The sequence below is a fragment of the Hippoglossus hippoglossus genome, chromosome 14 (genome assembly GCF_009819705.1).
Source record: "Hippoglossus hippoglossus isolate fHipHip1 chromosome 14, fHipHip1.pri, whole genome shotgun sequence".
Taxonomy (NCBI): Eukaryota; Metazoa; Chordata; class Actinopteri; order Pleuronectiformes; family Pleuronectidae; genus Hippoglossus; species Hippoglossus hippoglossus.
The window spans coordinates 6,941,585-6,955,361 of NC_047164.1; the positions used below are offsets into that span (position 1 = coordinate 6,941,585).

At 45.5% G+C, this 13,777-nt stretch overlaps 1 protein-coding gene across 6 annotated transcripts in view; it reads left to right on the forward strand.

The window, feature by feature from the left end:
* The window catches only part of LOC117774006 (stAR-related lipid transfer protein 13-like), a 49,390-nt gene that overhangs the window by 34,681 nt on the left and 932 nt on the right, over window positions 1–13,777 (forward strand). For 5 of the 6 annotated variants that reach the window (XM_034605992.1, XM_034605993.1, XM_034605994.1 and 2 more), the window contains 11 exons: window positions 4,816–4,887; window positions 5,898–5,979; window positions 7,508–7,571; window positions 8,032–9,341; window positions 9,950–10,120; window positions 10,549–10,708; window positions 10,819–11,017; window positions 11,522–11,735; window positions 12,077–12,191; window positions 12,760–13,011; window positions 13,145–13,362. In XM_034605992.1, the coding sequence (XP_034461883.1) occupies window positions 4,816–4,887; window positions 5,898–5,979; window positions 7,508–7,571; window positions 8,032–9,341; window positions 9,950–10,120; window positions 10,549–10,708; window positions 10,819–11,017; window positions 11,522–11,735; window positions 12,077–12,191; window positions 12,760–13,011; window positions 13,145–13,362 (2,857 nt within the window). Of the gene's footprint in view, window positions 1–4,815; window positions 4,888–5,897; window positions 5,980–7,507; window positions 7,572–8,031; window positions 9,342–9,949; window positions 10,121–10,548; window positions 10,709–10,818; window positions 11,018–11,521; window positions 11,736–12,076; window positions 12,225–12,289; window positions 12,731–12,759; window positions 13,012–13,144; window positions 13,363–13,777 lie in introns of those variants that run through there. The other variant, XM_034605996.1, reaches the window with a different exon arrangement.

Below are 13,777 nucleotides of genomic sequence, written 5' to 3' on the forward strand. Positions count from 1 at the left end.
AACGCAATTTATCCAGAAGTTATTACCCGAATTTGGCCCTCAAGTTTTCAGTTGAGGGGAAATCTGGTGCGAAGGCCTCAGTGTAATCTATGATTCACCTCACTAACCATTCAGCCACCTCCCTCCTTATTCCTTCAATTTGTCACCTGTCTGTGTTTTCTTTTAGAGGAAACTCTCATTGAATGTATCTATCACTCACCACCATGCCCACAATTGCTACTGGCAAACCACAAGTACTCCACTGGCTGCTACTCCAAGCCGAGCACTTAACGTTTCAGCCAATTTACAATAAATGGTCAAATCCCTCAAATTGAAAAGACGTAGCCCATACAAAAGAATCCCCTTCCGCTCCTTCCTGTAACCACAGCCTGGAGCCATGTGATAATTGGACTGTAATGTAAATGCATTACTGCCAGATGTTACTTTAACACCCTCTGCTGGAGAAAAAGGAAAAATCACCAATTCCATCACATTCAGTCGTGTCTCTTACAATCTCATCATATCCCACTTTATTATTGCAGTGGGTTAAATCTCACCATAACCCCAGAGCCGTGAATAATTATGGTCAACTACCAACTCACAGCGCTCCTGCCAGGACCTGTCAAAATATATTATAGGCTCCATATGAGCCGGCACTGATTTCATGCCAGTGGACTCTTGCTTTAACTCACATTCCTCAGGGCAAGACATCACCACAGATGAACCATACGGGACAGGACCGACATATTCCTCTTTAACCTCCCCCCATCCCATCCCATCACTTCTCCTCCAACTACTTTTTTTTTTCTGTGTGACCTTTAAACATGAAGGACTAAGTGCTTTAGCTTATGTGGGAATATGGCTGCTTTCCAGACATCCTGTGTGTGTGTGTGTGTGTGTGTGTGTGTGTGTGTGTGTGTGTGTGTGTGTGTGTGTGTGTGTGTGTGTGTGTGTGTGTGTGTGTGTGTGTGTGTGTGTGTGTGTGTGTGTGTGTGTGTGTGTGTGTGTGGAAGGACTATTACTCACTTCATGCCTATACAGTCTTTACACACTTGAAGTTATGTCTCTCTGTCCCTCGTCTCTACTGTTTATCTCTTATTTAATCAATTATGTCTGAGTGGAACCATTAAAATAAACAGAATTTAAAATTAAACTTTGTAGAATGAAGTAAGTAAGTTTTCCCTCGTCCTCTGTTACCGATCATCATCCATTAGTGTGCCTCATTACAATTATTCCCGCTAAGTCCGACTGACGTGTTCAGCCCAAAGACTTCCTGTTGCTGTTCTTAGCTCGCATGCCGCTCTGGACGCATGGGAAATTCAGAACAGGAACTGATGTCATCCACTTCAGGGTCCTTGAGACCCAGTAATAGTCAGACATAACACGCAGAAAAGGTTGTCAGACAGTCAAGGTTTTCTGGCTCTGGATGAAGGGAGACAATGAAATTCAGAGGATAGATGGAGGTGAAGTCACCGGTCCAGAAGTAAAAGGAAGGATGTAGGTTGCTTGTGTTCTGTGTGTTATGTAACTAGGCGAGCACCTGGTTATGTAAGGCGTTACCTCTCAGCCCCCACGTCCCGTACATGGACGCTCACATTCTCACTGATACACATACCATCTGTCTGCCTTCCCTGCTGTTGATCCAGTGGCTCGTCGTATATCCTACGCAGCAGGAATGCAGCGCCACGGAATAAACCGAAGGAAAAGCACAGTTGGCAGCGTGGATTAGCTCCGTCTCACTGTGCACATTTGTGCGTTTTGTGGCCCTCTAACAACATATTTGTATACTAATTAATCTCTTGATTAAATCCCTGCACAGATGAATAGCAGCGCTTTGTTCCCACGGTGACGGCGGCTTTGACATTCAGCTCATTTGTGCACAAACACTAAAATGCATGTAATGAAGTACACAACTTTGTGCTTTTGTAAAACGTTATCTGGGCACTACAATGGCTTTATGGGTATTGATTTCTTTTCAATGAAACACTGGAGAAGATGGAGGGATTTGAGGTTCTGTATAAGGTGTGCATTTACAAGTGATATATAGGTTTAGCATTTCCACCGTCTGTGCAACAGCATGCAAACAGTGTGCAGTTACAGCTGAGTAGACAGAAACAACCAGAGCTGAACATCTATGGAGATTTACAGCAGTAAGTCCTGCAGGATGGTCATTGGAGGAGATTACGTGTATGTGTTCATTTTGCTGCAGAAACTGTTTGGAGAATTTGCTTCACTAGGGAATATTCATGGCAACACAGCATATTGCCTTGACTGACTTGATTGACTGGCAGTAAACCACAGCTCCTGTGTTCACTGGACCAACCTGTGCAGCCGTGTGTCTCACTGATGTGTTTTTAATTAAGGTCAAAAACTGAGGTCTGTGGCATTATGCTGACAACGCAAGATTATTAGCTCTTTACTGTAAAGACATAACGTGATGTGACGGGATGTGATGTGTCCTCCTCCCTGGGATTTTATCCCAGGGGTCCGTCCATCTCTGCCCTCCGTTCTGCCTGTCTCATCCGTTTTGCATTCTCTGACTCACTGGGGGCAACATCTGGACTGGTCAGAGCGTCCTTGCTATAGCTCGGGTTCAGCTGACATGTGAAGTTAAAATCCACCAGTCGTCAGTCTGTTACCTCGGGGGTGGGGGGGGGCTCATGAAAACGGCAGCTGAAAAGAGTCATTTCCTTCGTGATGAGTTTGGGCAGCAGCAGCTCTGCTCATGACAAAGAAGAGGTGGAGTTGTGTCGCATCCGAGTGGAAGAGAGGATGAGGATGATCGAGGAAAATGTGTGAGGGAATAATAATCTTTAAGGGTTAGAAAAATGCAGGTTAAAGAGGAAAAAATGTGAAACTATTTAATTAAGCACAAAGAGAAGGGAAAAGAAACGTGGAGACAGTGATGTTCGGGATGGAGAAAGACGTGAACACAAGAATGAGCAAAAAAGGGCAAAGTGAAGAGAAGAAAGGAGCAGAATAAAAGAGAGAGAGAGAGAGACGTAGAAATAGAGAGATCTTGTACGTGGATCCCAACAAAGCAGAGAGTGCGAGAGAGGAGGCTGAGGAGAAAATTAGAGGGAAGAGAAAACGTGCATGGGGCAGGCTGGTGGAGGGAGGCCGAGTTGTAAACACAAGGGGTTGGAGAGGCAGCGAGGAGGAAAGAGCACAAAGAGCTGCCACTTGATGGAGAGCTGGGTAGTAGTGAGTGGACGTGCAAGTGGGATGGAGAGGAAACATCAGTCTGAGCGCCGGAGAGACAAATAGCAGCATGTCATCACTGGCACCATGAGGGCTTCAAGTAAGTTTTCAGCTCTCCCCGCGTTTCCTCTCGCGAAGTTTTTCCTCTCTGGAATTTCTCTATTTTCAGCATCTTAAAAATATTTTTCATGATCCAGCCTCGCGTTGCTTCGTATGTGATTTAGAGAGAAGCAGCTATGCCGAGAATGCTGGGAGAGGGATGTAATTGCTGGATTGTGGCGACGGGATCATTTCCTGCTACCGTTCTCATGTCATCTGATGGTGAAAACCGAGGCTTTTTTATTGCCCCCGCTGAACTTTGTCCACGGCGTCTCTGCGGTGCCTCTCCGAATCGCTGCCAGTGCCTTTAAAAGCCATGAATGAGACCAGTGAGAGTGAATGTTGTGAAAGAGCCGTGAAAAAAGAGCAGTGACTGTAGAATGATGCAGATGCAAAGGCATTGCTCTTCGTGCTACATCGTGTTATAATTGTGTGCAAGTTCAGAACTGGTCGTATCAATTTATTCTGTCCTTACCTGTACATAATATTTTCCCCAACATTTTTAACATTACACAATAGCTACTGGACGGATCACCATGAAACTTAGTGGAGGTATGCGGTACTGGTCATTACAGGGAGATCCAGGAATTTTTCTTTAAATTGCAAGATAAGGCAATTTTCAACATTTTCGCAGATTTGCCAGGTAATAAATTATGGATCCAGATGAAAACAATCTATGAGTGTGTGCAAGTTGGTGCAGCTTGATTGAATTTAAGGGGACTGTTGGGCCTTGGTGGACGTATGCTCTCTTCTTGGTGCTTTATTAGTTATTATATTATTTATATAGCCCATAATGCATTGTAAGGGGTTCTTGGGTTTGCAGAAAAGTGTCATGAAATAAAATGTTTTATTATTATTAAGAGCTTTGCAGAATGATGCTCTACAGAAATCATGTAAACACTCGTGCACATTTGAGAGCTGCCAGTGGAGCAAACAGAGCGATATTATAAGCGGGTGGAAGAAAGTAGCAAACACCTGTAAAACATGTAGTGATGTTGGCAGCAGCACCTAATGGGTTGTGGTGCCATGTGTATGAGGCCTGTTAAAAATGTTTTTGCATTTACAGCTGAAACCTGACTGCAGAGTGTATAATGTTTGGAAGTATATACAGGATATTTAATGTTTAGCTGTGTGAACTGTGCAGCCTTTTCTGGCTCAGTGAATTCCCACAGGAAAATTAAGATGTTCCTCCCCTGTATGGGAAAAAAAAATGTTGGAACACACAAATACGGTCTGAGGTTCTGTGTTTCCCTCCTTGACTCTTAATTTATCTGTGTTTTATGCTTATAATAGAAAGTTAATAGTTCACATTGCTCATGATTGGGCTGGAAGACATCAGTCCATTGAGATTTCAAGAGGGAAATTCAGTATAGTAAGAAATTCCTTCTCTAAAAAAAACATGTGATGATTCAGGTTCCTTACTGTTCAATTCATTTTTTCTGTTTTACAGAGTAAAACCATAAATCCTACTGAAAATCTGCATCTAATCTATGTGTGTAATCAAAATGCCTCAACTGCTTTATTTTCACTTTACAGAGATTGAGGCTAAGGAGGCTTGTGATTGGCTTAGAGCAGCAGGATTTCCACAGTACGCCCAGCTCTATGAAGGTAACACACACACACACACGCACACACGCACAGAGGGAGCCAAAGTCCAGAATTTACCCAGCTGCCTTGCTAAAACACAAGTCTCTTTCACATCTCTCCTTGTGTTACCTCCTGCTTCTAGTTCTCTCTCTCTCTCTCTCTCTCTCTCTCTCTCTCTCTTGCTCTTTCTTTCTTTTATTTTTTTCATTGCTGCTCCTCTTCTCTTTCTGCCCTCCCTTCATCTTCGTATCCCCCAGTCTTCTGTGCCGCTGCGTTCTATTTCCAGGCTTCAGTTCCTGTCCAGAGGGAGAGGTCATGGGAAAGGCCTTGTTATCACTGCTGGGACTCTCACAGCTTCTCTCTCTCTCTCTCTCTCTCTTTCTCTCTCTCTTTCCTCCACCTTTCTCCCTCAACTCACTCACCACTTCTCTCTGTCATCCCCCAGTCAACGCCTGTATTTTCACAGCTTTTCTCTCTTCCTGCCTTTCTCTCTTTTCACTTCACGCCTTCTGTCCTCCTTCCCTTCTTCCACCTCGCCCTCCTTCCACCTTTCTGTAAAAACTACAGGCGTTCATTCATGTGATGACCAGTGGGCACAAACAGGAAGTGGCCCCAGTAATCTCAGAAGTAGCTCTTAAAATCCAGCAGTCCCTCTTTAACAGCACACACACACACACACACACACACACACACACACACACACACACACACACACACACTGCATATGCTGTGAACGCCAGTAATGGCCGGCCTCTGCGCCTCTGTGGCGGCTTCCGGGTGCACGTGATGCTCCGCACACAGAGAATCACCAAAATAAAAGGTTTGAGTCACTTTGGCATTGTGAAGAATCGAAGTTATTACAGGGTTTTAAAAATGTGCGTGTTCTCTAAACTTCACGTGCTGATGACAGGTGTTAAGTGTAGCGGCAGCAGTTGTGCACCATACTTGGCCAACCCTCAGATCTCCTGTCTCCCGTCAGTCATTAACCAACACAACTGTCATTTTCTCGCTTTCTTCTTCCTCTCGTGCAGATTCACAGTTTCCAGTTGACATTTCCTCAGTGAAAAGGGACCATGACTTCTTGGACCGGGATCTGGTGGAGCCGTTATGTCGGTGAGGACACTAATCCACAAACACACATCTTCATACAGTTCATTCACTCGCCCAGCAGCCGCACACGAGGAGCTCATTCTCATCCACTACGCGTTCCGCCGATCATTTAACACCATTCAAATCTCAAAACCCTTTTTCTGGTCCCGCTGGTTCTGCTACTCCGACTTGTGCCTGCGGCCTGGTGCTCACCACTAATCATGAGTTGTCTGACCCTGACCCTTAACGAACTCCCTGTCCCTGTCTCCCGCTCAGACAACCCAACCTTTGATCCCGTCGCCCCCCCTCCCCTCCGCCACGCTCTGATCTCCCATTCAAAGAGCAGAGACCCTCAGGGGGCAAAGCAAACGGGGGGCTGAGGGTAACAAGGACGGAGTGAGGGGGAAGCCGATGTACTCTACCAGATGGGGCTTTGAGAGTGTGTTTTAAGTACGTCTGCACATCTCTGCGATATTTCAAATCATTGAAGTTTTTTTCCCCACACGCCCCCCTCCCTTCCCGTGTCTTTCTCTCTCCTCGCCGCTCGCCCCTGCCTGCCCAGCGTAGAGGAGGGTGTGGTAATTACAGCGTTAGTGATTCCTGACAGATATACTGTGAGTGAATACACTCAAGCCCCCCTGTGTCAGGAGCTGTAAAACACTACTAATGAGGTCTCTCTTGTTCACGCATATAGGTCTTTCCAAAAAAGACCAACCGTAGTTTTTTTTAAAAAGAACCGTTTAGATTTAAGATTATAGACTCGTGTAGTGTACGGAGCATAGAGTCTAAATCTGTAATGTGGCCACGCTGCAGGAGAAATACAGGGTTTGGAGATGACTACTGTATTTTCCAGCTCGTGTGTTTACTCTCAAGCAGTTGATACGACAGCTCTCTGCTTCCTATTCTTCAGGTTTATATGCAGCAACAAGCGACTCCATGTCTGCCAGGACAGAGAAACATTGTACAAATCAGGGTTTTTTCTACTGTGCTATAAGAGGCTGAAATCTTTCAAATGACCAAGGTCTCAAAAAGCATGTTTTTAATGTCCCCTGTCTTGAAAAGACACACGGACACCACCCTTCTACCCAGCTGCTGTTCACGTCCCTGCAGTCGTAGGAAGGAGGGAGGATGTGGGTGGGAGAGGTGGGGGGCAGGCTGCAGGGTAAGGTTTGGTAAGGATTCTGCCCCCCCTCCCCCCGCAGCACTCCAGAGGATGGACGTGAAAAAAAAGGGGATTGGAATGGGTGACATGATGAAGGGAGGAGGGAGGCAAGTGGGGGAGGAGCCAACTGTGTTTCTTTGGGGGGGAAGATGTGCCCCTCGAGGCTGAGGATGCCAGAGGAGGAGAGGGTGGGAGGAGAAAGGGATAGACAGGGAAGAAGATGAAAGAGAAGGGGATGAAGAGGCTTGTCTGCAAATGATCAGACTGAGGAGGGAAAAGGGGGAAGGTGGGAGTGAAAAGAAAGATAAGACAATGAATGTGAGCAGAGTGAACAGACTGAATATATCCAACCTACCAGCTCTGACATGTGTGACTGACTGTGTGTTGCAGACGTCTCAATACTCTGAACAAGTGTGCGTCCATGAAACTGGATGTCAGTCACCCCAAGAAGAAAGTAAGCCAATTTAATATTATTATTATTATTAATATTATTATTATTATTATTATTATTATTAGTAGCAGTAGTAGTGTTGTTGTTATTATTATTATTTTACCTGTTCATTCACAGCTTTTTCACAACGTTTTCTGTAATATCTTTGTGAAGGTTTTATTATTCATCACTTATTATTATACTAGTCTTTGTTGTGGCCATGTACACATGTGTCGCACCATTTGATTCCATTTCTTGTTCTTACATGTAAACCCGGTGCATTTGCATTGGTCGCAGATAAGAAGTTCTGTTAATCAAACTGGATCGATGAAGAGTAACGGCTAATCATCAATCATTCCAGTCCTTCCATGTGACATTATGTTTAGATGTGATTTATTTGTTGTAGAACTAGTGTGGCCCTCAGCAGAGCACATGGTTCTGCCAAGGCCCAACAGACTCACTGAATACTTTTATCCTTCCACAGGGTGATGACTCCGATGAAGATGACCCGCTGGCGATCAGTAAACGGTGGACGTTTGAGTGGAGCAGCCGACGCTGGTCTCGTCTGCAAGACTTCCTGTTGGACAGCACCAATGACAACAGCCCGACAGGTCAGGGGGAGGGTCTGCGCAGCACAGTGAGCAGCGAGAGCGTCCTGACAGACCTAAGCGAGCAGGAGATCACGGACATTTCCTCGCTGCACAGCGAGGACTCGGCCTCCGCCATGCCCGACTCCATATCCATGGCGTCCCTCTCCGCTTCCTACCAACCACCCAGTGAGCTTTCACACTACAACTCCCTGCCAATCAAAAGCAGGCGCCATGGCCAAGGAGGGCGGAGCAAAGCCAAAGAGTTTTTGCGTCGCATGGAAGTGATGCGCACCTGGGGGCCGTCAACGATGCGGAAAAGCTCAAACCGCCGGCCGCCACTCGTCATCAGTGGGCCTGTGTTACAGGGGGAGGAGCCTCAGGCACTGCAGGTGCTCCAGTGTACTCCCATCAGCCAATTAGAACCCAGTCCTAACAACCACCAAACTGATGAAGACAGTCCTGCTGACACACTCACCATTGATTGTGAAGACCAGTCCATGGTGAGAGTGAGCGCCAGCAGTGAGGCAGTGACGCCCGATGTGAAGGAGCCGGGGTTCACCAAACCTCGCCCGGCCAGCAAGAGAAGCAGCATGTACCTGGAGGACATGGAGCTGCCTTCTCAGGGAAAGAGGACTGAGGGGCAGAGTCAGTTTGGCAGAAACCAGTTTCATTCATATGAAAACCTCCTCATTCACATCCCCAAAGACCATAAACCTGGCACCTTCCCCAAAGCTCTGTCCATCGAGAGCCTGGCGCCCTCACCTGATGACAGGAACAATGGCCGTCAGACACGGACCCAACCTTCTACACCCTGCAACGGCTTGGGTGATCCCTGGTCCAACAAACCTCTCTCCAAGCCCCCCTGTCCCGGAGCACCGCGGGGCAGCAGGGTGAGCGTGTACGACAACGTGCCGGGCTCGCACCTGTACGCCAGCACGGGAGACCTGCAAGACTTGGAGAACGAGGACAACATGTTCCCTCACCTGGATGACATCATCCAGCACGTCAGCGGTTTGCAACAAATTGTGGACCACTGGAGCCGCAGCGTGCTGCCCGAGGATGACACGGGGGAGGAGGAGGGGGAGGGCCGGACCAGCCCCAGCGAATGTGAGAGAGACGGCGTCTCCCTGATTGATACAGATTCGACGGGGACCTGTCGGGAGAGGCGGGACTCTGGAGTCGGGGCCTCGCTGACGAGACCACGGTGAGTTCAAGTGTTTTACAGATGATTTGGTTTTATTACAACTTTTATTTTGTTTTAAAAAGTTTATGGTTATGAGATTTGCAAACACTGCTGCAGAAAAGTCTAACGGCGAGAGAAAATAGCTGTCAGACTGACTGTGAACAAGCAAAAACTTTATTTGGAGGAAAGACTGAGAAGAAGAAACTGAAAGAGAGACAGCAACTGAAATAATAATCATCCAACAGCGGGTAGTAATCAATCAAATCAAAGCTGAACCAGGCAGATGGGCTATAAAATGTGAGGGATGTTAACAATCAAGAGTTATTGAGTAATAATATTACTGTTCCCTCTCGTTTTCCTTGCTGGAGTTTGATAACCTTCATGTTTGGCCAAACATGAAGGTTTATCAAACTACTGGGGCCAGTATGAGGACGTGTGATGGTTGTGCTTCCTAACTGTATTCCTTTGTTTCTGCATTTCCAGACCTCAGCAGTTATTGTGTTTGACTACAAGGATTTGATTGGATATAGGAATCATCCAAAACAACGATAATAGGACCTAATTTGTGAGAAAGAAAAAAACTATGCTTCTCTAATGTTCTTTATTCATTTCTTCTCTTCCCGTCCCAGTCTGCGATGGCCCAGTTTCAGAACCTCTGATCATCTCAACCAGCCGGCATCCTCGCTGCAGATCAGCAGCCAATCAGCAGGCCAGCTCAGCCTGCTGCAGAAGTTCTCTTTGCTCCGTCTCACCGCCATCATGGAGAAATACTCCATGTCTAATAAACACGGCTGGACATGGTGGGTCCACATTCTTCAATACCTCATGGAGATGGTTCTGTCTCTTTGTCCTTATATTTTCTACTGTTCTCTACAAACTGCTGATAAATAAAGCTATAATTCATACACTGATTTAAAATGCAGGGAATTTACTAAATGTGATTTCAGAAAGAGTTTAATAAACGTATAAACGTAAAATGTATAATTACATATTCAAAAGTATTTTCATATAAACAATATGAACAAACTTCTTATTTTATTCTTATTACCTTTTTTTCCAATTTTCTATGCAAACTCAGGCAAACACAGGCACATCAGTGTGTTTTTATGACCCGGCCTGTTTATTTTTATTATCCCCAAGAGGGAAATCCTGTTAGAAGAGTTAGTTAATGAAAGCACAGACATTTCTTTCTCTCACGCACTTCCCTCGTTCTGTCTGTTGCTCCCAGGTCTGTGCCCAAGTTTATGAAGCGCATCAAGGTGCCCGACTACAAAGAGAGGAGTGTGTTTGGTGTTCCCCTCATCGTGCATGTCCAGCGCTGTGGTTTTCCGCTCCCTCTGTGTTTACAGCAGGCCCTCAGCCACCTCCGAACACACTGTCTGGACCAGGTTAGTTTTACAAGACTTTTCTCCTCATTGCGCTAATATTGGTTGTTTACATGCGAGGCAGCTGAAACCTCCACTGAACCCCTCGCTGCTTTCTTATGTCTTCCCCTCAGGTGGGATTGTTCCGCAAATCGGGCGTGAAGTCTCGTATTCAGGCTTTGAGGCAGCAGTGCGAGCTGTCCCCTGACTCCGTGACGTACGAGGACCAGTCCGCTTACGACGTGGCCGACATGGTCAAGCAGTTCTTCAGAGACTTGCCTGAGCCTCTGCTCACAAGCAAGCTGGGGGAAACCTTCCTGCACATTTACCAATGTAAGTCGCCTCCGAGCGATGAATCCCCGCTGTGAAACACTGCATCTGCCTCCGCACCACACACACTACAGTCAAATTAGTACTTTGAATACTTTTATAGTGATATTTTCGCTCATGTTCAAAAGACAGCAAGTGAGCTTTTTTAGGCCAGTTCTGGATAACATTAGCTAAGTCTTACAAAAAACAATATCAGATATGAAATGTACATTCTAGCTTCTTACCCTGAGCATGATTTTATGTTTGAAATGTGCACATGTCCACTCGGACACTACATCATATTGTGGGTGGTGGTGGCTGATTGGTTAAGGCACACATACTACTTAATCACAAATGTCCACTGTTTGATTCCCAGCGAGGTTGCCTGTCTCTCTGCACTTCTGATCTATGTCTAGACTGCCACTTATCAATTAATATTAATGTTCCAAAATGATAATCTTATATATTTGTATTATGTTGGGAAATGTGACCTTTTCTTTTCCTCCTCATTTCCTCTCTTCTCTCTAGACGTCCCGAAGGAGCAGAGAATGCAGGCCGTCAGAGCGGCCATCTTGCTGATGCCGGACGAGAACAGGGAGGTTCTGCAGACGCTGCTCTCCTTCCTGCGCGACGTCACCTCCCTGGTGGAGGAGAACCAGATGACGCCGATGAACCTGGCCGTGTGTCTGGGGCCTTCGCTCTTTCACCTCAGCATCCTGAAGAACGACACGCTGTCGCCAAGGTGCACATTTGACCTGGTGAAGGCGCCGATGCTCAGAGACAAAACACAGTGGTCTCAGTCCGTTACCATTATTAACACTGAAGATATGTTTATGATTATTTGAAGTGAATTAGAAGTTAGAATGTTATTCAGCTAATTCAGTTTTTTTGCTACTTAAATCTTATTTTATTGTCTTATACTCGTTTTAATTGTGGCAATTGTTGCATTTTTGCCCACCAGTAAAACTACTTGTAATAGAAGTGGTACAATAATAATAATAGTTACTGTCATCGTTATTTTGGTCACTTGTTTCCCTCTGTCGCCACCAGGACAATATCAATCTCTGTTTTATTTCTCTCAAGGTCGATCCAGAAGAAGTACACCACCGGCCGTCCCGATCAGAAAGACCTGAGTGAGAACCTGGCCGCCACTCAGGGCCTGGCACACATGATCTCCGAGGGCCATCGTCTGTTTCAGGTCAGGATTTACTTCTTTATTTGTTTTATGGTTGTTTTTTTCCTTCACAGAGAAATAGGGCAGAATTTATATTTATATATTCTTTGTGCTGATTTTAGAAATAATACATGACCACCTCTTTATGTATGAAAATAACCAACAACATGAAGCCAAGGGAGGTTTCTGCTGTATAATTGTGTTCAATGAGCTCAATTCTAAAGCTGTACGCCATCATTACCTTGAGACTGTCAGTGTGCACAGAATATCTCGCTGCTGTCAGTGGAAACCTCTTCAGGGACAAAGAGAAACAGACTTCATTACCATGTGTTAGATATTAATATGGTTCGAGGAGTTTTCATATTAGAATCAACAGCTGACTCCTCTTAAGTGGATACTGTGCTGTATCGAGAATATTTGAGAACACATGAAAGTGACCGGTGTTTGATTTTTAAAGGCCTTCGCAGGATGACAACATTTGAAAGAAGAGAGGACCCTGGATGTTAGAATAAAAGAACTAGTACAGTTGTTTTAAAAATAGGCCTGAGCTGATGTTACGTGACACGATGCGCGTTCTCCGGCTGCTCCCCAGATCCCAGAGGAGATGGTGACCCAGTCTCGTAACTCCTACATGGAGGCCGAGCTGATGGTGCCGCCGCTGGACGAGCTGTGCAAGGCTCACGAGGAGGAGGTGGATGTGGACGAAGAGGAGGACGATGAGGAAGGATCCTACCATGCACACATAGAACGCCTGGTCCAGAACCTGCTGAAAGATGCCAAAGACAAGAGCAAAGCCTGGGTGTCACGCTCAACTATTGACAATACAGAGCTGGCTTTTAAAAAGGTACGTCGTCACTGAGCTTCTGAAGTGTGGAACGAGCAACCAGGGAATATCAGCATCTTTATGATATAGAACATAAAGCTCCTTTGTGCAAATTGTCACAATAAACCTAACACGCCTTGTGCTTGTGCATCAGGTGGGAGATGGTAACCCTCTGCGGCAGTGGCGTGTGTGCGTGGAGGTGCCCGCATCTCCCAGTGAGGTACTGCACCGGCTGCTCAGAGAGCGCCCCCTGTGGCAGACTGAGCTACGGCAGGAGAAGGTTCTGGAGCCGCTGGACAGACAGACAGATGTGTACCAGTACTCCTGCTGCAACATGGCACCTCAACCCAACTGTGACTATGTGGTACTGAGGTCAGGACTGATGGATTTCATTGGTTTTGTGTGTTGAAGTTGTTCATTAAGACATTTGTTCATTACTGAGATGTAGAGAGGATTCCAGGGGCTGTTATCAACGGATAAATTAAAATAATGAGCAGCATTATTATTATTTAATTAATATTTTAGGACTATTCAATCAATTCTGCCTGAATGTTCCTGAAAAACAAGAACATTTCTAAAGTAACATGATAATTTGTTGGTTTTATAGAAGTAAACTCGTAAGTTTAATTGTAATTTGAATTTTTTGGGTTGTTTTTCAGACATTTTTCATTGTTTTCTGGTTTTAGAGTATCTACCCACATTTAATTTGATTCAGGAGGTTTATGTGGAAGTTAGCTCTGTGAATAAATATTACAAATAATATAAAACATAAGTAGTGCTCTGTCAC